The 26,343-nt window shown below is 41.2% G+C and overlaps 2 protein-coding genes across 3 annotated transcripts; both read right to left on the bottom strand.

The window, feature by feature from the left end:
- Window positions 1-534: 534 nt before the first annotated feature.
- Window positions 535-6,468, bottom strand: stoml3b (stomatin (EPB72)-like 3b). Its single transcript, XM_030746549.1, has 7 exons — window positions 6,296-6,468; window positions 3,930-4,033; window positions 3,749-3,821; window positions 3,576-3,658; window positions 3,281-3,484; window positions 1,082-1,216; window positions 535-944 (listed from the first exon to the last, which is right to left on the bottom strand). Exons 1-7 carry the CDS (start codon window positions 6,357-6,359, stop codon window positions 756-758), a joined length of 852 nt encoding a protein of 283 aa, XP_030602409.1. The 5' UTR covers window positions 6,360-6,468; the 3' UTR covers window positions 535-755.
- Window positions 6,469-12,931: 6,463 nt separating this feature from the next.
- On the bottom strand, window positions 12,932-26,303 carry proser1 (proline and serine rich 1). 2 transcript variants are annotated; one of them, XM_030745946.1, is made up of 12 exons: window positions 25,911-26,303; window positions 25,757-25,822; window positions 25,376-25,444; window positions 20,485-20,579; window positions 20,250-20,343; window positions 19,951-20,061; window positions 19,314-19,415; window positions 18,853-18,931; window positions 18,437-18,529; window positions 15,925-17,239; window positions 14,800-14,944; window positions 12,932-14,664 (listed from the first exon to the last, which is right to left on the bottom strand). In XM_030745946.1, exons 1-12 carry the CDS (start codon window positions 25,953-25,955, stop codon window positions 14,539-14,541), a joined length of 2,340 nt encoding a protein of 779 aa, XP_030601806.1. In that variant the 5' UTR covers window positions 25,956-26,303; the 3' UTR covers window positions 12,932-14,538. The 2 variants fall into 2 exon arrangements, with proteins under 2 accessions (XP_030601806.1, XP_030601807.1); XM_030745947.1 differs by lacking the exon at window positions 18,437-18,529.
- Window positions 26,304-26,343: the final 40 nt, after the last annotated feature.

Consider the following 26,343-nt stretch of genomic DNA (forward strand, 5'->3'; position numbering starts at 1 on the left):
TCTGGCACTGATTGTATGTTTGAATGTAAATACATTTACAACACGAGCTGTGTCTTAGTGCACCGACAGAGTAATAGAAGCATGTTTTTTTTTTCCTGTCCTTGCTGTTTCTCGCTCTCCCTTTCTCTTATTTAACCTCTCAGCATTCGTGATGGTCAAAATGTAACTGTAGCGTAGGAGACCTAGAAGGCGAAGAATGAAATAGTTCATCAGTGTAATGTATGCACAGTATGTTGATGCTTTGATTTGTTCTTTTTTGGGAGAACACTGTATTAAAATATTTAAGAAAGTAAGGAAAATTCTCGTGTTCATTTCCATATGTCCTGCAAATAAGTAGTTTTTTTCTAAAGTGTTTCTAGAGCTGCAAAATATTCGGGACTAGTTTTGATGAGAAGTAAAAATAGTTCAGAGACCTGAGAGGCTCAGAGTTTACAGACGGTGGCCTTTTTGTCATCAGCTCTCATCTTTAAAGGAACACAAGAAACATTCCACACAAGACATCACTTCTTTTTTTAATTACTTTTATTTTTGGAAACTGAAGCATCTTTAGGTAATTTCAATAGAAAAAATATGGTCTGTGAAGTGAAGAAAATATAAAATATAAAGCTGTTCTAAGATTGCATTTAGAAAACGACAAACATGCAGCCTGACAGGGTTTTTTTTGTTTGTTTTTTAATATTTGTTTGCTTTTAGGAACATGCACATAAATGCACCATCGTGCTTCGTGATGAGCAACAAACACTGAGCCAGTAATCTCACTTCCTCATGAAGTGAGACATAACGTCCATGGGCAGGGGGAAGATAATGGTGGAGTTCTTCTCTCCCGCAATGGTGGTGAGAGTCTGGAGGTAGCGAAGCTGCAGGGCTGAGGGAGATTCTGCAATCACGAGAGACGCCTCCTTCAAGGCACGAGACGCATTCATCTCACCCTCTGCTGCAATCACCTGTGTGTGGATCAAGAGAGAGAGCGAGAGCGCTCAGGAAATGCAAATGAATTAGACTTAAAGAGATCACGTGAAAATCACGCGCTTCTTTTCGCTTTCAGAAACTCGTGAGCGTTTGTTGTGTGACATTTCCTGACCTTAGCCCTGGCCTCTCGTGCAGCCTCTGCCTCAGCAGCCATGGCTCTCTGCAGCTGAACTGGCAGCTTCACATCTTTTATCTCCACTCGCTCCACCTTGATCCCCCAGTCATCTGTGGCTTCATCCAGGTTAGACTGGAAAAGGTAGAAAGAGGAGACATTGACATCTACAGCTTATAATGAAATATATACCATCACATGATCGGGAATTCTAGCTTCTGAAACATTTCTTTAACACTAGAACTCCCAGAATTTTAGAACTACTAGAACTCCCATAGGTGGTCTAGTAGTTCCACCTATGGGAACTACTAGATATCTACATATGATATTGATAATAAATCAATATCATATGTACAAATATAATTTATAATCAATAAAAACATCAAAGAATAAATGGATCTGTAATATTATCAATCAACTAAAGATGGTTGTGACAATGAAGATCAGTAACCGGAACATATGTGTGTATAGATTCTCAGTCATCCAGATCATGGTCTTCTCAATAGCTTGAAAAAAGGTGAGCGGACTTCTTTAAATTTTTTTGAAGTTGGTTCTCCTCTTATCCAAGAGTTGTCCCCCTTGGAGGTGGTCATTGACCCACTATTATTCATGTGCTGTAGCACAAAAGCTAAGGTGTAAAAAAAAGTGTGGGTCATTACCACTAGGGTTTTTGGGTGACACCCCCCCCCTCTCCCCTAAAAAAAGGTGTGAGTCAGGGTTAAGGTACCTGGGGAGGGATCTCAGGACTACACTGTAGGTAGCTGACAGCTGATGTTTCAAGCCACCATCTCAGTGATGGTCGTTTACAGTTGACATTGATGGCTTCCTTTACTGCTCTTTCAAACGATCCCGCCTTCCCAGTCCAAAATGTCAACAGCTGGAAGTGTGTCCTTCATCCTTTAGGTGCAGAAGTACAGCTGAGTCTTGTTATGCAGAGGTGGCCCTTCCATGTTAGGCCCTTGTGGAGTGGCTGCTCAGTTTTTCCAATGTAGAAGTCTGAGCACTCTTTGCTGCAGTGCTCAGCACATTAAGATGGAGTTGTGTTTTGGAGTTTTGTCCATGAGACCATTTTTTGTCCTAGAGTGTGGCTGGGATCTCATGCTTGGAGAAAATTCTCCTGCATTTTGCTGACAAACCTGCTACATTAGAGATAATGTTGCAGGTTTGCTCTTTCTTCCTAGTTAGCGTCCGACTTTCTTTCCTGTTCATCTTCACTGATTTGATGAAGGCCCAGTTGGAATACCCACGTCTTTTGAGGATGCCACTGTTCATATTTTGGACCGAGAACAAAGATGGTTTGAAAGAGGAGTGAAAGAGTCCATCTATGTCCACTGTAAATGGCCATCATTGAACAGAGGTAGTGGTTTATGATACCACCTGACAGCTTCCTCCAATACAATCCAGAGATCCCTTCCAGGTGCCTCAAACCCCACTCACGCTTTACTTCAAGTTACCTATTGAGGCCACCTGAAGTCACCAGGTCTCACAGGTGCCACAGTGGTTTCACAGGAAACCCTTTGTGGTAATGATCCACATGTTTTTTCACACATTGGCTCATGTGACGGTGAATACCTATGGGTCATCAACCACCTCCAAAGGGTACAGCCCCCACTAGGGTTTAATTAAAGTCCAGTCACCTGTTTTCAAGTTCTTGAGACCACCAAGAATGAGACTTTGCCCATCAACAGCAGGTCATAGCTATCAGGAGTCAAAAAGCATCCAATTTCACCAAATTATGCTGTATATGCATATGGTCAATATGACAGCTATGACCATGGCCACGACCATCTTTAGTTGATTGGTAACATTACAGATCCATGTATTCTTTGATCTTTTATTGATTACAAATTATATTTATATATATCATATTTATCACAATTTTATGTAAATAATGTATTGTGGTCAAAATGACCACCTATGGGAGTTCTAGGTAGAAACACTCATAACCCCCTTGTGTCTTGTAATTTTTTAAAATTACAATGTTAGAAAAAAAATACACATATTTAGGAAAAGTCAGGGTCCAACAGTTACATGGGGTTAATAGCAAAAAAGATATTGCACTGCAAAATTTGAAAATGGTCAAAATGACCACCTATGGGAGTTCTAGTGTTAAACCACATTACACATTTTATCACAGAGAAGCACAGAAACGTATTTTCCATTAGTACGCTGCTTTAGCACAGGCTTTAGATTCTGTACCTGCATGCTGTGAGCAATACCCTCGCGGTCAGACAAAACTTCAGAGAGGTTCTTAGTTCCCAGGACATTTCTGAGGGTGGTTTGTGCCAGCAGGCGGGTGGAAAAGTCAGCATTGGTAACATTGGCCACAGACGCGATGGGATCACTGACGCGGAAGTAGACCACTCCATCTACAGAAACTGTAACCGAATCTTTGGTCAGGATCTAAAACAGAAATGCATATATCAGTTAGCTGAGTCACCGAAGAGCAATCTCGCCTACACAATTTTGTGGTGGTGTTTGTGCACAACTCTACCTCTTGTGGTGGGATGTCAAATGAAATGGTTCGCAGATCCACTTTCACAAAGGAGTCGGTGCATGGCAAAACAAAGAAAATTCCTGTGGACAAAATAAATAAATATAAATTCTTTTATCTGACAGCTGACCCAAAAAAAAAAAAAAAAAATTAGAAATCATTAATGTTCCTACCTGGTCCTTTAGCCTTCCTGTCTGTAATGCGGCCCAGTCGGAAGATCACAGCTCGCTCGTACTCCTGAACAATCTGCAGCACCACCAAAAACACAAACTGAGTTCACAACCAAATGCGCAGCAAAGGAAGCAGTGGTTTCTGCTCTCCAGCCCACTGTGCTTACTCAGTGAGCTCACTCACCTTGAGGCAAAACCAGATTGTGATAGGGAAGAACAAAACCGCGAAGATGCCAGAGAATATAACGATGATCCAACCGCACACTCCCAAAGAGCCTGTTCGTTCAGCTGGGGGGAGAGACAAGGACAGAGACAGCGTGCGTTTAAATGTGCCTGGCATGCTCCGAAACCCATACAGATGGAGAGGAACATTAACCTTGTTATAGGAAAGTAATCAAGTTTACTCTATGGATTATGCATCAACAATTGTAATTAATATTTTCCTTGAGATCACAATACTTTTGTTGTTGTACTGTTTCTCATATTTCCAGCTTATTTTAAATGCCATGTATAAAACAAACCAAAAAAAAAGATCTGTGTCAACAATCATGATGAATATTTTCTCTGTGAAAATAAAGGTGTATAGGTGTTACAGGTGTATTGTTCCTCAGAGTTCCATCCCAGAGTAAACACAGATACACATACAGCTGAACAGTCTGCTTACACATAAAAAAATTCTCATGTATTCTGTGAACATGGTGAAATATTTACTTGTGCAATACAATCTCAGGAGTTCTAGTTTGTTTGTAAAAAAAACAAAGAAGCCATTAAAATAGGGAAGGATGGGTGTGTTGCGGGTCATGGTGTACAAGCTCTGTGTGTGTGGTTTTGTAATGTGGCCATTACACAATGACATCTGACTTTATGACTCATTATTAAGCTGCATCAGAGAAATACAGTAATATTTAAGTGCAAGCCTCAGTTGTAGGACTGATTAATCTGCTGATAATTGAAGTGGTATTATAAAAAGTACTATATATGAACAGGTTTTCACTGAGAATTAAAAAAAAAATTCAGTGGCTTGATAATTACAAAGAAAAACATAAACAATATCCACAAATTCACAGAAGTCTGATGAGAAACCTGTTTAAATGTATTTTGGATCCTTTTGGAATCGGAGGAGAAATCTTTAGGACTTCTGTATCCACAACACAAGATGCAGCTTTTAACCCTCAACTGCCAAGGAGGCCACCACACACTGCAAAACTGTGTAGGTATAAAGGAGAGCACAGGCACGGGTAAATAAAAAGGTATGTGTACACAGTTGTCGTGCTGTAGTTTCCTTGAGATAATTACACTCATGCTCTGGGCAAATGTACAGTTGTGCAATATGATCTCCCTTTTAGTTAAAAGAAGTCATTAAATCAGGGAAGGGCCTGTGTGCTGTGTGTCATAGTTGATGCTTCTAGAAAATGCATTTGAGCATTTATCTCTGTATGTTTAGTAATAAAGTAATCATATAATGACATTAGACTCTAAGGCTAAGCAGCATCCAATGTTACTATCAAAGGATGGTAATTAAATTTTAATATAAAGTATAAAGATGACCTTTATGCTGCTTTTATGTTCTGTGGTTAAAAGAAGACGAAGAAAGAAAGAGAGAAAAGGTAGACATGTTATCCTTTTCTAGGTCAAACCAAAACTGATGACCTCAGTAAGAGCAAACAGCTTCCTGTGGTTTGAATGTGTTGCTGATCTCACTCAGATCACTGTGCTGAAGTTTTATTCCACCTTGCAAACTTGCCTCCGTCGTTTCGCGTGTTCTACAGCATCATTAAGAAAGGTTATGTGTATGTTTGTTAAGACTTTATGATTATTATTTTAATACAATCATAGCTTCCACTGTGCCGGTCTTTAAATCTGTATATTTCGTACTAGGACATATTTAAAGGCACAAACCCTTTTAACTGAGCTGCAGAAACTTCAAGCTGTTGAAGGAAATCCTCATTGGGACTGAACACTAATTAGTAACGCTGCGCCCTGTATGCAGCTATACTTTGCATTATCATGTCCAAGGTTGGCGATAATAAAGACTGATATGATATCGATAGTCAAATAAAGGACATTTCCATACACACGAACCAAACTGGCCAACATGACAGCGGTCTCATTTCACCCGTACACACGTAAGGAAAAAAAAAAGAGCGAGAGAGCAAAGGGAGGCGCACACAAACACTCGCGGTCATGCGCTTTTGGGCCTGTTTATCTTGGTTACATGTGATTTCTGTCTCTATGACGATGAAGTTATACTATGCCGAAGTCTCCGTAGCTGCTTTTCATTTCCACACTTAGGCTGTTTATACAGAAACATAATACAGTCCTACCCATAAAACTGACAACACAACAGCATTGTACATTAAACTGGGAATCACAGTAACACTGGACGATGTTCTGCAAGTAGTAAATAACTCTGTACTCGATTTGAACATTAGGGGGTTTGTTTGTTTGTTTGTTTGTTTTTTAGTAATATCTCTCTTTTTTTTTTAACACAACCAGTAATGTGACTTTAAACCTAAATTAAAAATCAATTAAAAAAATAGATCGGCTTACATATCAAGTCCTCTTTGCTCACTCCTCTCCTCTTCTGGCTTTCCATGCGGTCCTCCATTTCCATAGGCTGGTAAAAGCAGAGTGATAGTGGGAAGTGCGTTGAAAGTGAGTTTGTTGATGAGCGCCTGAAATAGAGGAAGTGTCCCAGCCTTTTAAAGAAGCACCGCTGCAAGGTGCGGGTGTCGCGCTGATTCTGGATCAGTTATCACCACAGTACTATCGTCACGAACCTCACGGGTAAATCGATAATCTTAGATATGGCAAAATTCCATAAACTACGTGTTAAAAAAAACGCGGCATGCATGAACCGTAGGCAAACACATCTACCTTATCTGCCTATTTATGAAGAACATATAGTATACGTGTATTACATTGAACTTATTTTTTTTCTGCCATGATGTCTACATAAGCAAACAGTTATAGTTTTGCATTTTTCAAGACTTTTTATTTTTCTTAACGTCTTTTAGTTTAGGTTCATTTAAAACTAAAAGCTATGTTTCATGTTTCACTACTTTACAATAGATTTATATTATATTTTATGAAAAAGTCATGTTACTTATAATGACATTTTCATTATAATTCAAATTAATTTCCCATCATGCTTCTTTCAAATAGCAATGCCCTAAATTCCCATATTTCATTCACTGCTAGAAGGAGGAACCAGTTAAAGCCTGATGTTGAAAGCAGATTTTGTAAAATGTTTTAAAGTAATATGGTGCTGTACTCAAGTCTTGAGCTACAGCTCATTTCTTTGTGTTTTGCTTCCAAGTTTTGCTCAAAAGTAGTCTAAAGGAATAGTTCTCCAGGCTTTCTGAAAGCCTTTCAAAGTTTTTCTTTGGGTCCTTTTTCACTCATTTTCAGTCTAGTCTTTAAACCTGAACGTGGGTTTGTAAAGCCACTTAACGCTGACCTATGACTCATACAAGGATAGAAACAGCACCAGACTCAAGAGAACCAGTGTTGTCTCTACAACACACAACACTGTTTAAGTCGTATCCTTAGATACTACTAGCGGCCGTCACAAGAAGACAACCTTAAAACCCCCACCCCCACCCACTGGTTTAGTTGAATCTCAACAATGAACAATGCCAATGTACCAACAAGGTGATTCCCTAAAGAGCTATTAGTAAAATATAAAGAAATGGGTGACTCGAGATGTTTGTACAGTACTATACTTATAAATGTTCCGTGGATATCATAAAATGAACTAATATGATGTTTATTTATTAGGATTTTTGTGGAAATGCTGTAATGACTTCTGACTTCTGAGAAAGCGTTACCCTGAAAAAAAAAAAAAAAAAAGGTAGGGCAACTTCACATTTTGTCAGGGATTATTTATTAATTGGCCTGAAGAAGATGCCTTACATACAGTCCATTTGTATTCATCTTACATGAGGGGGACACGAGTTTTTAAAAAAATATGCAATTTTAAAGTTAATTAAAATTTTATTTATGTTAGCATCTTTCAAGATGAATATCACAAAGTGCTTCACAATAAAAATGCTAGAGCATAAAAACAAAAAGTTACCAAAGCAAGTTTATAGGCTGAGTTGTAGCTGCTTTTTAAAAGAGATCACCAAGGCCACAGATCTCGGGCTCAGTGGTAAAGAGTCCCAGAGTCTGGGGTCACTGTTGCAAAATCTCCATCACCTTTAGTTCTCAAGCTTGTGATGCACAGCCAACCGGTCCTGATCACATGACCCCAACGACCAGCTGGGGATGGATGGATGTAAAAGTTGACTGATGTACGCTGTTGTTTGTCCATGTGGCACTCTAAAAGTCAAAATCAGGATCATAATTGGAGTCCAAGTTAATGGGAAGCCAGTGCAACTGATTTATCAGTGGAGACTTAAGTCAGAAGCTTTGCAGAAGTGCTCTGAACAACCTGCAGGACACTCCAAGCTTTGTTAAGACAAGTGAATAATGAATTATCATCATCCAGATGTGATGAAATAAAGGCATTTTTTTTTGTGGCAAAAACAAGCTTCCACAGAATGCTGAGTCAAAAGTCACCCCAAGGTTTCTGATAGAAGATTTTAGCAAATGTGTCAAGGGGACAAGAGATTTAACTTAGGCAGAAATCCACCTGAGGCACAAACAATGACTTCTGTTTTCTCTTCATCGAGTTGGAGAAAACTGTCAGCCGTCCAACTTTTCTTGTGTTCCCAGGCCAGCTGATAGATGTAATCTCTCCAGCGTGTTTGGGGTCTGTCCCTGGGCCTCCTCCTGGTAGGACATGCCAGGAAGACCTCACCCAAGAGGCACTCAAGAAGCATCCTAGTCAGATGCCTGAACCATCTCAACTGGCTCCTTTCGATGTGGAGGAGCAGCGGCTTTACTTTGAGCCCCTCCCAAATGGCTGTGGTCCTCACCCTATTTCTAAGGGAGAGGCCAGCCACCCTTTGGAGGAAGCTAATTTCTGCCATTTGTATTCATAATCTTGTTCTTTCAGTCACTACCCAGAGCTCATGACCACAGGTGAGGGTAGGGACATAGATCGACCAGTAAATTGACAGCTTCACTTTTACGCTCAACACCCTCTTCACCACGACAAACCAGTGCAGCGTCAGCATCACTGCAGACGCAGCCCGATCCGTCTGTCAATCTTCCGTTCCCTTCTTCCATCACTCATGAATAAGACCCCAAGATACTTGAACTCCTCCACCTGGGGCAGAAACTTGTCCCCAAGCCAGAGTGGGCACCACAGCCTTTTGCTCTCTGAGGACCATGGCCTTAGAGGTGCTGATTCTCATCCCACCGCTTGAATCACAGAATTGGTGACAAAGGACAAACCTGGTGAAGGCCAACACCCGCGGGAAATGAGTCAGATTAATTGCCGGCAATATGGGTCAAGCTCTCGCTGCAGTTGTACAGGGACTTTATGGCCCACAAAAACAGGCCAGACACCCCATACTCACACAGCACCTCCCACAGGATACCTTGAGGGACATGGTTGAATGCTTTCTTCAAGTCCACAAAACGTCCCGAGTTTTTGCTTCGGCCACTACCTGAGCCACGTTTCGCTTGGCCTGCTGGTACCTGTCAGCTGCCTCCCGCATCCCACAGGCTAACCAAGCCCGATAGGACTCCTTCTTCAGCCTGATGGCTCCCTTCACCTCCGGTGACCACCACCTGATTCAGGGATTACCACCACGACAGGCACCAACCACCTTCCAGCCACAGCTCTGAGTGGCAGCCTCAACAATGAAGGTGAGGAACAAGGTTCATTCGGACTCAATATCCACAGCCTCCCTCGGAATGCTGTCGAAGTTCTGCCGGAGGTGGGAGTTGAAGATCTCGAGAACTGGGGCTTCTGCCAGGTGTTCCCAGCGCACCCTTACAAAACGTTTAGGTGCGCCAAGTCTGTCCAGCATCCTCACCTGCCACCTGATCCAACTCACCACCAAGTGGTGCTCAGTTGACAGCTCAGCTCCTCTCTTTTCTCCCAAATGTCCAGAACATACGGCCGCAGATGTGATGATATGATTACAAAATCAATCACTGACCTGTGATCTAGGGTGTCCTGGCGCCATGTGCACTTCTGGACATCCTTCTGTTCAAACATGGTGTTCATTATGGACAAACTGTGGTTTGCACAGAAGTCCAATAACAAAACACCATTCGGGTTCAGATCGGGCAGGCTGTACCTCCCAATCACACCCCTCCAGGTCTCACTGTCATTGTCCAAGTGAGCGTTGAAGTCTCTCAGCAGGACGATGGAGTCACCAGATGAAGCACCCTCGAGCACCCCGCCCAGCGACTCCAAAAAGGGTGGGTACTCTCAACTGTCATTCGGTGCATAAGCACAAACAACAGTCATTACCCATTCCCGGTCCAAAGGCGCAGGGAAACAACCCTCTCATCTACCAGTGAAAACTCTGAAGTAGAGGCAGCAAGCTAGGGGGATACAAGAATACCTACCCCAGCTCGCTGCCTCTCACCAAGGGCAACTCCAGACTGGAACATAGTCCAGCCCCTCTCCAGGAGACTGGTTCCAGAGCCCAGGCTATGCGTTGAGGTGAGCCCAACTACATCTAGCTGGTATCTCTCAACCTCACAGACTAGCTCAGGCTCCTTCTCCACCAGAGAGGTGACATTCCATATCCCAATAGCCAGTCTCGATAGCCGGGGATCGGTCCGCCAGGGCCTCCACCCTTAGCCACTGCCTGACACACACACTGCACCCGACCCCTACGACAACTCCTGCGGGTGGCTGGCCTACAGGAGGGTGGGGTTGTGTCTTCTTTTCGGGATGCGCCACGGGCTAATGCCTGGCCACCAGACACTCTCCCTCGAGCTCCCTCCCCAGGCCTGGCTCCAGGGTGGGGCCCCGGTAATTCTATCCTGCGCAGGGTAAACGGTTCCCTTGTTGGCATTTCCATAGGGGTCTTCTGAACTGCTTTGTCTGGCCCCTCACCCAGGACCAATTTGCCATGAGAGACCTGACCAGGGGGACAAGCTGCAGATTATTTCCATCCCCCATGTGCACCCAAAGATATAGGGCCGAGTGAAAAATGGTCCGATGCTTAGCAGGAACACAGCATATTTATTAGAGATAATCATACAATTAAGGTGTAATTACATTAATGTAACAAGAACATACTGCAGTTAATTGCTTATGGGGTATCTTTAGCTAATTTACATAAATTGATGCATATAAGAGGTCAAGTGGCCTTGTATCCTCCTCAAGAGCCATGCCATATCTCAGATGTTATGCAGATCTGCACCAAAATTTTATAATTTAATGTGATTTTTTTTTTTTTTACTTGATCCACCAAGTACAACTTGGTAGTCTTTGCTGATATACAAACAAACAATGAACACATCAGCTGAAAAAAAAATTAAGCAGAAATGCATCTCTCTGCAAAGAGAAAGATGCATTTAAGACTTTCTGGATTATATGTCAGGATGTGTCGTTTCTGGGGTGAATTCAAAGTTGACTAATCAGTTAGTAGGTCAACAAAAAAATTAGCTGCAGGCAATTTTTTTAAACACAAAAGTGGTAAAAAAAAAGTTTCAGGTTCTTACTGTGAAGATTTTCTGATTGTTCTGGAGGGTTTTGTTTTAAATGGGGCTTTAAATTTTTGTTCATGCAAAACCAAAATTTAAATATATCTAGCTTTTTTTTTTTTTTTTTTATGAGATTGGTTCCAGAAGTCCAGGCTATGCGTTGAGGTGAGCCCAACATATCTATGTCACGTACTAGCTCAGGCTCCTTCCCACCAGAGAGGTGACATTCCATGTCCCAATAGCCAGTCTCGATAGCCGGAATAGGGCCTCCACCCCTGGTCACACCTGACACACATCTACAGACGACTCCTACGACGCCTCCTGCAGGTGGTGGGCCTACAGGAGGGTGGGCTCATGCCATCTCTTTGAGCTGCAGCTCTCCCTCGAGCTCCCTCCCCAGGTCTGGCTCCAGGGTGGGGCCTCAGAAACCCTATCCTGGGCAGGGTAAAGGGTTCCCTTTATGACTTTTTCATAGGGGTCGTCTGACAAATACATAAATCAATAAAATATAAGCATTTCTTAGGTTTTGAGATGAAAATGTATGATTCCACGGATGAAAAATTTTCAATGTTTGTACAGTTTTGGTTTTTGTAAAAACTCACAAAAAGTATTTTCTATATATAAACTGCAGTTACATTCAGCTCAAAACACTAGAATGGAAATTTTTTTTTTCCCCACTCGTAATTGTACACCCTCATGACTAATGGACACATGACTGTTTGTTGAGGAACACTATCGATGCTCCCGATAAGCATTCCATAAAGTGGTAAATGGATTGTAAGTGGGTTGTAAAACTATTCATGTTAAGGCTCGGAACCCAAAGAGGAAATTAAATACACTTCTCAAAAAAAATTAAAGGAACACTTTGAAAACACTTCAGATCTCAATGGGACAAAACAATCATGCTGGATATCTATACTGGTATGGACTGGGTAATGTGTTAGGAATAAAAAGGATGACACATCGTTTGATGGAAGTGAAAATGATCAACTTAAAGAGGGATGAATTCAAAGGCACCACGAAAATCTAAATGATTCAGTAGTCCATTTTGCCAAATTGTAATTGCAGTAACTCAAATGGCACTCAGTAGTTTCTATGGCCCCCAGGTACTTGTATGCATGCCTGACAACTTAAGGACATGCTCCTAATGAGATGATGGATGGTATCCTGGTTCTGTTGGATTTCTGTAAAGTGAGCATGGGGGCTGGCTAATGGTAGGAGCTGTTTCCTAGTCTGTAGAGGTCTGTGCATCCCTACTGAACTGACCAGATCAATATCTGAGCAGTGTTCCTTTAATTTTCTGAGCAGTGTATATGCGTGTCAATTAGCATTTGTGGTGAGGTGAGCCCTTAAAAAGGATTAATTTATCTTGTAGCTGTAATTTATAATATTTAATAATACACATCAAGTATGTCCATAAATCTTGATGTCTAACCCTGTTTTGCTAAAGCAACATATTTCTGTTATACGGTTTCTCCACGAGAATGGGGAACTATTACAATAATTAGCTATTCTTGTAACAGTACCCTTAGGTGTCTTAGGTCATTGAGTTGATGTACACATGTAGCTGATTTTATAATTAAAATAAACTTTGTTCCCATGAAATGTTTCCATTATTTTGTCCAGCTCCAGTATTTTTATTAAAGAAATGTTGACAGTAATGGCATCACAATCAATACAGTAACCAGCAGTTCACTGGCAAAAAAGAGGGCAAAAAATAAAGCAAAAACTGTGTAACATACAAAACATCTATTACTCATTAAGACAAAGGTCACTGTCACTGAGATAATCCCTGTAAGACAGAGAGCGACTGAGGAGAAAAGCACAGCCAGCACTCTGTTGTTAAATCTGATCAGAAAAGTTAAAAAGTCTAAAAATATCTGCATACAGTTTGTCAAATGTTGCAGTAACAGTTGCAGCAGTTTCACATGTGAAATAAACATTGTAAACGAAAGAATCACAGGAAATTGCAGTCACAAATATGTTCACTGAAAAGCAAAAAGACAAAAAAAAAAACAAAACAAAAACACAATTGTCTAGAGCTGCCAAATGCACATTTTATTTTATTTATTTATTTTTTTGCATTTTTGGCCACAGCGGCTTTTATTGACAGTGGAGAGAGACAGGAAATGGGGAAAGATACAGGGGAAGACATGCAGGCAAACTGGCGATAGGCTGGGACGTGAACCTGTGCCGCCTGCACCGCACCGCAGCGCGGCATGTGTATGTGGTCGCCGGCTTCACCGCTAAGCCACCCAGGTGCCCCCAAATGCACATTTTAGCGTGTTGTTCCGCAGTTGTGCCAATTCTAAGGCTAAAATGCAGCTATAAAAGAGCACCCCAAATGTTGACAGCTACAAAAGCAAACGCATGAGCCTTCGTGCACTCCCGGCATCTGAGGAACCAGTGAATTACTTTTGTTTCTGGTGGCAACAACACACAAACTGTTTCTGTGGCTAAAACGACTGCATCTGTCTGCCCCACTTCTGCATGCCGTACTCACATTAACTGTATTTTAAAACAGCTTAGTTGCAAATAAGGCTGTTCCCCATTTACCTCAACAGAATGAGCATGAAATGGTGACACGGCTCATCGCTACCAACGTAAACAGGCCCTCACTGTACTGCTAAAATCCTCGCATTAAAACTGAGACACTGTCAGACAAACTTAACATTCTCACATGTTAAGAAGACCACTGCGCTGCAATTTTTTTAGATTATAAATGAGCATAACAGGGACACTTTAAGTCATCAAAAAATTATGTTACAATACTATATTTGATGCAGGCCAATCAAATTCAATAGCATTTCCTTTCCTCTGTAATTGGCCATGAAATACTATATCAGGACTAAGATCAGTTCATTTCATGATGTCGTGGATTTTTCTAATCCTCTATAATTCATTATTCATTTATAAATGTTCTAAGCTTGATTAAAAACAGGCAAGTCAGGCTAACAATGGAATCAATCACAGTCTACTTGTAGAACTAACAACTTTGACAACTGATATTTACAACTGTTCACTATCAATATTATAAATATGCCTTTTCCCCCCAAAGACCATTTCACCTGTTCCCAGGGTAGTGTTACTTCTATCAGTAACTCATACACAGTAATTAAACTGTCATTTGCTCTTCTGGGTTCAAGGACAAACATAAATTGCACCATCTGCTGAGACGTGTGGCAGCAGTCAGTGTTACGTTTTCACTAAAGGTTTCACAAGTATTGTAGGTTTCACTGCCAACCCAACTGGGGGTGCAGGCCTGGTTGGAGGGGGAAGGGGTTTCCTGGGCCTGCAGGGTAGTTGGTGAAGCTGTTGGGTTGAGAAGTGAAGTTCTCCAAAGCAGAAGTGGGATGAGCCTGATATAAGACAAGAAAAGCTAATATTCAATTCAATTTTTGTTTACAAAGCTAGCATTGATTTTTTTTTTTTTTTTTTTAACTTGGTCAGAATATTGTGTCCGTGTGTGTGTGTGTGTGTGTGTGTGTGTGTACCTGCAGCAGGGCAGACTGTACAGTTGGGTTGTGGAGGCCACCAAGTGCAGCAGGGGAGGCAGAGGGAGAGAACCCTGGCACCCCGGGGAAGGGCAGCAAGCCAGGAAACCCACTACTTCCTGGAGGCTGGAGTCCAGTGCTCAACCTGGAATACACACATGCATGCTCTTAAAAAACAGTGAAACAGTTCAACATTCTGAGAATAATTCACATGTGCATAATTAAAACAATAAGTCAACCTGTCTTTTTATGTTGAATACAGTTAGCATACAGGCTCATAAATGTTATCTTTTTTCAAATCTGCACACAAGCTGACATTTAAAAACACTGCTGTTTCATGAAGTCCAACGTATTGCTGTACAGCTGAGCTGTTGCCAAGCAACCAGCGGAGACTCCAGGAACTTACTGCTCTCATCTTACTCTCTGCTAAAAGACAAATAAGCACTTTCCCCCCGAGTGTTAAGTCCTCCTTTAAGTCTGCGTGCATGGTGTCAGTATCAAGAAAATTGTTAAGACTATTTTTCACAAGAATATAAAAATTATACTAGCAACATAAAGGCAGATAAAGATTGGTATGACATTTATATGTGTACATGCTTATATACTTATATATTGATAACACTACTATTTTCTTACTGAATAATATGTTGGCTCATTTAATGCCTCTTTTAGCACAGTGTGTGCCCCTTGAGTTCAGCAAAAGGAAGCCTGTTTGCACCACTTGCTCATGGACATCACACTACATGACTGAGTAAACACAGCCTGCCACCACTTGAGACAACCCAATCCAAAGTCTAATGCTTGCACTCTGCACTATGTAGGTAAAGTCTTCACTTATCAGATAACAACAAAGTGGAAAGTAGTTATTATTTATGATATCCTTTTTTCCAGTCATTTTACAAGCAAGTGGAAATCAGTGTTGCATGTTATACTTAACCTTGTGCAAATTCTGACTGAAGTCTACTTTTCCCTTTCATTACTACAGCTGGAGTAACAATATATGAATACTCTAGTAGCTATAACCAGTTTAGCATTCAAGAAATATTAGGAAGTTGGTAATCACAGTCACAGCAGATTTTGATAGATGACAGTTTCTGTATCCTAGTTAGTCAAGATTTCACATACCCAGGCTGGAAGTTGGAGCTGAAGGCAGATGCAAAACCTGGTAACACTGGTGAAGATGATGGAACCCCGACTGCTGCTGCTGCTTGCAGTGGTGCTACTGATGCCACTGTAGATGGAGTGGCCCCTGGCAGTCCCATAAATGAAGATAAAACAGGGCTCCCAGCACCATGCCCCCCTGACACGCCAAGTCCAGGGAAGGCAGTGGGGCTAGGCCCAGGCGGAAGGCCTGGGAATATAGAGGGGGCAGAGGTGAGGCCTAGACCGAAAGGGGAGGCTGCATTTGGAGCAGCATTTGGAGCCAAGCCTGAATAGATTGAGGTCGGTGGGTGGTTAGAAACCTTGGTAGTGGGAGGCATGGATGAGGGGGCAGTTGAAGGAGGCAGAGACGAGGAAAGGGAGGAAAAAGGTGAAAGGCCAGGGTAATGGGAGGGTGCAGGGCTCGAAGACAGCGCTTGGAGGCCGGAGAGAGTAACAGGACTAGGGAGAGAGACTTGAGGAGAACCTGAAGGGTGTGAGAGGCCCAAGGAACGTACCAGAGCAGCCTGTGCAGAACTTGGTGTGCCAGAGCGAGAGGTTCCCTTGAAAGCAGAGGGTACAGGGCTGTTACTGCCGCTGTTACTACCCGCATTGTGTCTGTTCAGGGCTCCAGCCACAACAGCCTGAGCCTGCACAGAATGGACAGGGGAGGGTTTAGGACTGGGGCCTGGGGTGGAACAGCTCGGAATCCCTGGAGTGGAACGTCCAGGGGGAAGAGACTGTGGTCCAGAGGGGGTGTAGCTTCGGATCACTGATCCAGAAGAATTACCTGCTTGTGGGTGTATGTTAGGGAAGGTTGGTCCTGACTGGTGTTCTGTGGACTGGGAATAAACTTTCTGCTGAGTTGTGCTCATGGAGTTCGTCTGAGACAGGGAATCTGGGGCACTGCGGGAGGTAGCAGGGGTGCCCGGTCGGGAAATTACATGGAAGGGGGAAGAGGAGAAGCCCCCACTGCCGGGGACAGGAGTTCCACAAGGGGTGCCTGATGGGGTGTGGGCTTTAATAACAGAAGAGGGTGTAGGTGTAGCATGACCAGTGGGGGTCTGTGGTCCTGCTTTGATCACAGATGGGGATGGAGCAGGAGAGGGAGAGGGGGCATTGAGGTTATGAGAGGGCACCATGCCTGGGAAAACTGGCGTGATGGGGGTTGTTGGAGCAGGCTGAGCAGGAGAAGCCTGGTTTGGGACCGGTGTAGATGGTGTGGACCCATGAGGAATGAGGAGGGGCCCACTGTTGATTCCAGGTGTGGTGTTCTGTGGATTGCCTGGCTTACTGTAACCTGTAAAGGAGGAGATCAGAGTTAGCTAAAAAGTTAATGTGAAATAATAATTACTACTATCTGACATGCATGGATGTCAATAGAGAAAAGCAGCCTATTAGATTTATTTAATTCATTATTATTATTATTATTTTTTTTTGTAGTAATGCTGTTTACAAACACATTTCATTCCAGGACGTAGGCACGGTGAAGTCCAACAAAGAGCCAATATACTTGCATATAAAAAAAGAAGAAATACAGCATGGTGGAATAGCCAGCGAGCATCTGTACATGCAACTCATTAATTTGAAATTCTAAACAATTTTCAAGATCAAAATATGTCTTCTTTTTACCTTTGGGGAAAGGTTTACAATAATACATTTAGGAAGGTAAAACAATTCTTGTCAATTTAATAAAACCAAACCAATCTTTGCACCTGACATCACAAATCTCCCCAAAGGCCTTTAAAAGATGTATTTCAATTGTGAAAAGGATAAGACGCTGCATTCGGGAAACAAGTTATCCCAAGCGATGCGTGTTAATGCCAGCACAAAGCATGACTCCAGAAAGAAAACGAGTGACATTAGTTTGAGGTTATTCCCAGTCCATTCAACCCCAAACCCCAACCTTACAAGTGATCAAAAATATACTTTTACACTGACTGACCAGAAAACTGAAATACCTGCAAAACAAAAGCATTGCTAAAAAATAAATAAATTAAAAATAAAAATAAAAAATAAATAAAAATCTGTTTCGTTTTTACTAAAGCTGTATTTCTCTTTAATATCTGGTAAAGATATTAATATCTTTAATATCTCTGCTGCGATCTGTAGTGTTGTGTTACTGCATTCCATGCATTGAAAGGTAATCGCTACATTTTTCTGTTTAGTCCAAATCTATTATAAGAAGAACTATTAAGTTAAAAATAACAGAAATGCTGTTATAATGAAAATTATTCTAAAAAAAAATAAAAATACGCAATTAAATGAACTTATCTCCAACTAATCTAAATGGATGCTTTAAATGAAATCACAGAGGGGTTTATTTCTGGTCACTCAGTGCTCCCAACAGTAGCGGGAAACACATCTTTACCTGATAAAGGCATTAAACTGGAGAAGCACAGGTAAGCAGCATGCCAGTGTGTTAGGCAGCAAGCTTCAAGGAGTGTCTATTTGCTCTCACACTCACATGTACACAGTTGCGGTCATTGAATCATACCTGCTACTTTGTGGGTAGAGTTGTAGGGGGGTGGGGGCACGCTGGTTGTTATAACCCCTCCCACAGAAACAAGGCCTGCGTTGTTGTACGCACCTAAGCAGCAGTTGTAAATATGAAAGAATCACACATGACACACCCCACTACTTACTCCACCCAAACCAATCTCACATGGCAATAATAAAACATGTGCATCTCTTAAGGCATCAACTGTCTTAGAGTTTGGTATCCACCTTTTAAATCACTGACAGGCTGGTGTTTCAGTGCTGTACAGGGTGGGCAAAGATAACGAGAGGTGTTCCGTGTGGTGTATCCTGTAAGGGTCTTTACCTTACAGTATACAGCGCCTTCAGGCAACTGTTGTTGGGAATTGGTGCTATATTAATCAGCCTACACTGATTTGAACTGAATTGGCTTACTTGGTGCGATGGTGGCGTGGGGTCGGCACGGTGGTATAGGGTAAGGAACAGGTCGATGAGGATTGTAGGTTGACGGAAACTTAAAAAAAGAAAGAAGAAAGAAGGAACACAAAGATATAAAACACTTCACTGAGCAGCCAGTTCTATACAACTCGAACACATAATGTGAAAACTGAAGCAAACTATTTTTATAACGCCTTCAGTCACCAGTAAACTTACATTTTATACAAAACATAGTGTGCAACATCAATGTGTAGTAACATGTGCTTGCTCATGTTTGGTTCTGCACGTGTTTCCATTATTCTGCTGGGTCCTTTCCATTTAGCATTCAAACTTACGTAACCTGGCTTGACATGGAGCTTACTAAGTAAATAATCATGTGAGATCTCATCACGTCCTCATGAGCTTTCTCTGAGACATCATGGCACCATTATAGTCTGTGTTTACATGTTCATGCTTACAGGTTTGAATGGTCCTATGATTCGGGAAGCAATTCCTTTCCCCTCCATATTGTTAGAGGTGTCCTCTTTCTTCTCCCCTTCCTTTTTTACCGGAGGGTTTCCCTGTGATCATAAACAAAAAAATATTATTTGAAAGAGCCAGGCCTGTTTAAAACAAAGACATCCAGAAATACACCCTTTTGCTGTTTACATCAAATTTCAGTCAGTAGAAAAATATATAAATGCAATATTACCTATTTCAGCCCTGCTAATGTCATTGATAAATTTTCTTTTGCTAAAGAATATCATCTTTAAAATTTACTTCATCTGATAAAGATAACATTTTTAATTATTTTGCTCAATTTGTTTTTCCATTCCAACATTTTTCATTTTTTTTCCTCTCTAAGTTAATCTATAAACAGAGTTTAAGGTCCAACAAATTCTGAACTTTGTTCTTTTTAAAAATATCTTTTTAATATGGAGATGTAACCAGTGGAATTACAGAGACTTTTATACTCTTGAGATCATAAAATTTACATCCTTATTTCTGATGTGACTTTTATACTCTTGAGATCATAAAATTTACATTCTTATTTCTGATGTTAGCTGTATGTAACGTCTGTTATTATGGATGCCTTTGAGCAAACCTCATACTTACAGGAAATGTCCCAGTGACCAAGCTGGGTTTTCCTTTAGGATATGGATTTCCTGGTATTATTCCACAGGAGGAGATCATTGCTACGGGAGCCTTGCAGCCAACCTTACAGACCTATAAGAGAGAAATGATATTTTAGAGGGTGCATGTGAATGTACATTAAACTATACAAACTAATAGGAAATACGAAAGTATGCACTGTCAAATTCACACTGTTAGTTTAAAATTAAAAGTTTTTTTTAATGCATGAATTGCAGCAGGCAGCAATTTGTCTCTTCCTGATTTTGTGAAGTTGAACCTGCCTGTTCCAGGATCCTACGGGCACGCTTCTTCTCAGACAAGTGTATGCGAAAGAGATCCTCTACAGGCCGATAATTCTGAGCATCCGAAATGTTTCTGAATGGGAAGAGGAATATTTAATGGGAGAACAATTAGTCAACAATTTCACAACTCTTGGATACTTTATTACAACATTTAAGTTACAGTGTTTCAAGTGATCTGTTTAATCTACTGAACAAAACTCTAAAATTTACTTACAAAGCTATCAGTTCCAAGACAATCAGTCTGTCTTTTGAGAAGGTGAAGCAATTCAGTATATTTGCAACTTCTGTTGTGGGGATTGCAACCATTTTCTAAAGGCAACAGAGGGGAAAGCATAATTGAGTAAAAGGGGGTGTTAACTCCAGCTAAACAAATACATTTTCTAAGCTTAATGTTTTTGCTACTGTTGTTTATATTCATCACAGATACACACAGGTGCTGGTCATAAAATTTGAATATCATGAAAAAGTTGACTTATTTCAGTAATTCCATTCCAAGTGAAATATATTCATTCATTACACACAGACTGATATAGTTCAAATGTTTATTTCTTTTCATTTTGATGATTATAATTAAAAACTAATGAAAACCCCAAATTCAGTATCTCAGAAAATTAGAATATTACTTAAGACCAATACAAAAAAAGGATTTTTAGAAATGTTGGCCAACTGAAAAGTATGAACATGAAAAGTATGAACATGTACAGCACTCAATACTTAGTTGGGGCTCCTTTTGCCTGGATTACTGCAGCAATGTGGAGTCGATCAGTCTGTGGCACTGCTCAGGTGTTATGAGAGCCTAGGTTGCTCTGATAGTGGCCTTCAGCTTTTCTGAACTGTTGATGTCTGGCATATCACATCTTCCTCTTCACAATACCCCATAGATTTTCTATGGGATTAAGGTCAGGCGAGTTTGCTGGCAGGGTTTATACAGGAATCCTAGAGTTAAATTTACTACCTCTAAAATATTTTTACTACCAGCACAAAATCGAGCAGCAGCCTTTTTTGGGGTAGCGGTGGATCCACAGCACTAAGCCATGTACGATGATCGCCCATCTCTCACCAAAGACAAAACTGTATCCCACTTACTTGAAGGTGTAACTGTGACTTTGTCTTGACTAAGACCTCATACACATTAATATTCCAAACACATTTCAAAAAGTTGCGCAGTAGGCAGGCGCCCGTCTTGCAGCCAGTGGGTTGCCGGTTTGAGTCCCTGTCCCTGTGCTGCGTTGTGTCCTTGGGCAAGACACTTAAACCACATTGCCTAACGGTAGTGCCGGTCTCTGGCTGCATGACCACAGATGCTTGTCTCTGGATGAGTGATCTGGAACGATCATTTCGTTGTGTGCCTTGTGCACACAATGACAGTGAGTTGAGAAGAAGAAGAAGAAACAGCCTTTATTGTCCCACAGAGGGGAAATTTGGGAAGGAGTGCATTGGCCGGGAAGTTGAATCTATCCATCTAAATTTGTTTTTTTTTTAAATATAAACAAAGTAAAATGAAATTCAAGTTTCACAAGCCGATTATTTATTTTCCAATAAAATCTTGGAATACTGGTTTGATGCTGAGGTGTGACGGCAATACTTGTGCTGGTAGCTGACCTTGAGGTTGCAGTTGCAGTGCTTTGTGTAGCACCAAAAAACAAAATAGGGATCTGCTCCTCGCGCGCACGAATCCACTGCTGGTGAATGATGGATGCTCGGTGTGATTTGATCGCTGTCACACCGTTTCAGGTCAAATTTATATTTTTTCTGCACACTTTACAAAACGCCTCTTGATCATTCCCCATGACCGGCTTAACCCTCTGGGGTCCGGGGTATATTTGGCCATTTTTGACTACTTTTGTTTTTAGCTTCATAGTTGACCTTAGAAACTGTTTACCTTGCCTTGTTTGGTAGAATTTTTTTTCAGCACGACCTCGTGTGTGTGACTGTATAGTTATTCTTTTTCACCTGCTCCGCAGCAGTCAAATGCACCCAAATGCATCGTGTTACCGTATATTTTTCTGATTGGTTGATTTTTCCACCAATAGGAAAGGGGTTGTCAGGAATTGTTTTGTTTTGTTTTTATTAGCAAGCACTTCCTGTTAGCGAAACTCACATTTTCGCCGTTTATTTCTGCACAAAACGCGCATCGAAGGTGAGGACAATATACAGGAAAAAGCATGGCGTAAATTATTGGGGATAACTCTGGTTTCACTTGGCCTATGAACGTAATTTAAATCGACTCATGGCAGCAGCGTCCCGATGCTACGTCATCTAAAATCGGCGATGTCATTTTGACACGCCAGCGCGTCCGTGCACGCCGGAGGGTTAAGCCAGTCTTTGCCGGGTCATTGAGCCAAAGTTGTGAAAACTACATTTTCCCATGACGAGGCGCAAAATGACTCTGCGCATGCGCACAGCAGATCGGACTGTGGAACCGCTCGTCAACAACGTCAGCTCAGGTCCTGCTGAGTAGTTATATTTCTATTAGGGGTGGGACTCGATTAAAAAAGTAATTGAATTAATTACAAGCTTTGTAATTAATTAATCGAAATTAATCGCATTTTAATCGCATTTCAATATTTGACATGAGAAATATTAATTTAAGTTTAGTTGATGAATAAATCAATATACATAAGCTTGAACTTCAAAATTTTGTTTATTTTCCCACCAGTCTACTACACAGACCAATGAAGGGTGGAAGTGCTCCTGTGATAAGCAAACACCTGAAATTAAAGTTAAGCATCATAACTGGATAGTTTTATTCAACATTAATGTCTCACTTGTTATAGTTGGAAATTAATCATTAGCTCAGCTGTATTCCTTGATGTTGAAATGTGTTATGCTTGTTTTAACAGCTTATTTTGAATTAAAGACTTAAAATTAAACCACACAAAGGAGAAAAAGTTCGTTCTCCGTTTAACCAGCTGCTGTTACACAGCTGTGCTTCACACTCACGGCTGCTAGGCGACATGAGCTACGCAGAGGTGACGGCAGCTGATATGAAGGCTAACCGCTCACTTCCGGCCTTTGTGGTGTTCGTGGGTTGCGAAAGACGTGGGCCGGGTCCTTCGCAGGATTCGGCCCCTAATTTGGACATTGTGCGTTGATATAATCTGTATGCCTGGAACTCGTGCACTGAGAAACGTTCCACGGTGCAAAGTGCGATTAAAATGCGTTAAAATTTTTAACGCGTTAATTTCCCCGTAATTAATTAATCGAAATTAACGCGTAAATTCCCAGCCCTAATTTCTATACATTTCTTATAGTTAAACGAACTTAAAACAAAAAGTCTTCATCAATGGAAAAGTCAAAATATATTGAAGGGGTGATGAAAAATTTACTACCAAGTCAAATTCTGTTTACTACCTTTTACTAGCCTTAATTTGACCTCATTTAATTTACTACCTTTTACTACCCCGCGGCAACTATGGCTGGCCAATTAAAAACAGGGATACCATGGTCCTTAAACCAGGTACTGGTAGCTTTGGCACTGTGTGCAGGTGCCAAGTCCTGTTGGAAAATGAAATCTGCATCTCTATAAAGTTGGTCAGCAGCAAGAAGCATGAAGTGCTCTAAAACTTCCTGGTAGGCGGCTGCGTTGACCTTGGACCTCAGAAAACACAGTGGACCAACACCAGCAGATGACATAGCACCCCAAACCATCATTGACTGTGGAAACTTTACACTGGACCTCAAGCAACATGTATTCTGTGCCTCTCCTCTCTTCCTCCAGACTCTGGGACCTTGATTTCCAAAGGAAATGCAAAGTTTACTTTGATCAGAGAACATAACTTTGGAGCACTCAGCAGCAGTCCAGTCCTTTTTGTCTTTAGCCCAGGTGAGACGCTTCTGACACTGTCTCTTCTTCAAGAGTGGCTCGACACAAGGACTGTGACAGCTGAAACCCATGTCTGCATACGTCTGTGGGTGGTGGTTCTTGAAGCACTGACACCAGCTGCAGTCCACTCTTTGTGAATCTCCCCCACATTTTTGAATGGGTTTTGTTTTACAATCCTCTCCAGGGTGCAGTTATCCCTATTGCTTGTACACTTTTTTCTACCACATCTTTTCCTTCCCATCGCCTCTCTATTAATGTGCTTGGACACAGAGCTCTAAGAACAGCCAGCAATGACCTTTTGTGTCTTGCCCTCCTTGTGCAACGTGTCAGTGGTCGTCTTTTGGACAAGTATCAAGTCAGCAGGCTTCCCCATGATTGTGTAGCCTACAGAACTAGACTGAGAGACCATTTAAAGGCCTTTACAGGTGTTTGGAGTTAATTAGCTGATTAGAGTGTGGCACCAGGTGTCCTCAATATTGAACCTTTTCACAATATTCTGATTTTCTGAGATACTGAATTTGGGGTTTTCATTAGTTGTCAGTTATAATGATCAAAATTAAAAGAAACAAACATTTGAAATATATCAGTCTGTGTGTAATGAATGAATATAATATACAAGTTTCACTTTTTGAATGGAATTACTGAAATAAATCAACTTTTTCATGATATTCTAATTTTATGACCAGCACCTGTATACAGCCAGATAGTTCTGAAAGTGTATAAAAATACTATTATTTAAGTATTGGTAATGTACAATTTGGGGACCTGCAATTCATGTAAATATTACTTTGACTCATACCACCCACACTGTTGCAGACTAAGCACACCCCCCTAAGGCAATGAAACATGCCAATGGCTGTGGCCTCCCCCATTAGGACAATGCACTGCAATACCCCCGAAAAAACTGTTTAGCAACAGCTCGAGGAACATGACAAAGAGCCACTGGCAATGGCCTTCAAATTTCCTAGATCCCAATTGAACATTGGGAAGATTTGCAGGAACAACCCTGATCCACAGTGGCCCCACCCCAAAACCATCAGGACCCAACAAATCTGCTGTCCCTGTACACAACAGGAAAACCCCAGCGGTCCTGTGTCCATCTCCCTAAGGTTCAGAGCTATTTTGTCAGGAGGAGGTTGCCCTACACAATATTAGGCAGGTAGATTTTTTTTAAAGGTTACAGTGGATTATCTTATATATAATAGCATAAATAGAGAAAGAAAAAACAAACAAACTGGGACCCAATCAAAAAAAACAAACAAAAAAGTAGATTACTTACATGCTGCAGAGCTTTAACAGCTTTGATCTGAGGTTCTGCCCATGAGAAATACTTTAATATTTCCATCACCTGCAGATTTTCAGGACATTATTACAACTTACAACAAAATAATAGTGCAGAAGTACTAAGGCAATTAACAATTAAAAACAAACAAAAATGCATTAATAACATTTCTTTTATTTGACTACTTAATGCCTAATTATCATGTAGCTCATCTTGTAAACAAGTATAAACAATCTAGCAGGCAGCACTGGTTATAAAGTAAATAAAAAACTAGTCTTAAATCTTTGAAGATATACATAAGCTTAGCTGGGAGTCTTACACATTTCCTCACTGTGGCTAAACTTAGGGGAGGAAGGGGGGACCTTACAAGACATTTACCTGCTTACTGGAGAAATAGCCATGCACCTGCTCAATGGCTCTGACCCGCTGATCGGTCAAGACGCACTAGGGAACAGGATGACGAGTGAGCAAGCTTGAAGCGCAAACGATTTCCAATATTAAATGATTTATTTTGACATTAGACACTTCTTACCTTTCTTATCTCATCCAATACAATGTCAAATGATTTCTTATCCATGTTTATTTACTTACACAAGCGCTAGACTCTTTAGCAATGAACCGATACTACACCAAGCAACTGCACTTAAGTAAACAGACCGATTATGATACAGCAGATTAACTCAACTGGAATAAAATTCATTCAGTTGACCTTCATCTTAATCACCAAAGTTACAGACTTATATTAATAATTCGTGGAAAGCATAATTTAAAGCAATAAATATTCGCAGCGGATTACTTAAAATTTGCATGGTCAATACATGCAAAACAACAATGACTTCCAAACAGGAGGAGCAGGCTGCAGAGCAGAACCCGTCTGTACCAGATCTGCCCGCAGCTAACAACAAGCTAGCGGGCTACAGCTAGCACGATCCCGAGCACACCGTGACCAGAAAAACAACTAGAAA

The sequence above is a fragment of the Archocentrus centrarchus genome, chromosome 14, assembly GCF_007364275.1.
Source record: "Archocentrus centrarchus isolate MPI-CPG fArcCen1 chromosome 14, fArcCen1, whole genome shotgun sequence".
Classification (NCBI taxonomy): domain Eukaryota; kingdom Metazoa; phylum Chordata; class Actinopteri; order Cichliformes; family Cichlidae; genus Archocentrus; species Archocentrus centrarchus.

What these genes read in the sequence shown, in the direction of transcription:
- proser1 (XM_030745946.1), bottom strand. Translation starts at nt 25,955, where the DNA reads ATGGATAAGAAATCATTTGACATTGTATTGGATGAGATAAGAAAG. An exon ending in TATTGGATGAGATAAGAAAG is followed by an intron (nt 25,823 to 25,910) that starts GTAAGAAGTGTC and finishes CCTGTTCCCTAG; the next exon opens with TGCGTCTTGACCGATCAGCG. An exon ending in CCCGTAGGATCCTGGAACAG is followed by an intron (nt 20,062 to 20,249) that starts GCAGGTTCAACT and finishes TCTCTCTTATAG; the next exon opens with GTCTGTAAGGTTGGCTGCAA.
- stoml3b (XM_030746549.1), bottom strand. Translation starts at nt 6,359, where the DNA reads ATGGAAATGGAGGACCGCATGGAAAGCCAGAAGAGGAGAGGAGTGAGC. An exon ending in TTGACATCCCACCACAAGAG is followed by an intron (nt 3,485 to 3,575) that starts GTAGAGTTGTGC and finishes TTTCTGTTTTAG; the next exon opens with ATCCTGACCAAAGATTCGGT. An exon ending in GTATTGCTCACAGCATGCAG is followed by an intron (nt 1,217 to 3,280) that starts GTACAGAATCTA and finishes TACCTTTTCCAG; the next exon opens with TCTAACCTGGATGAAGCCAC.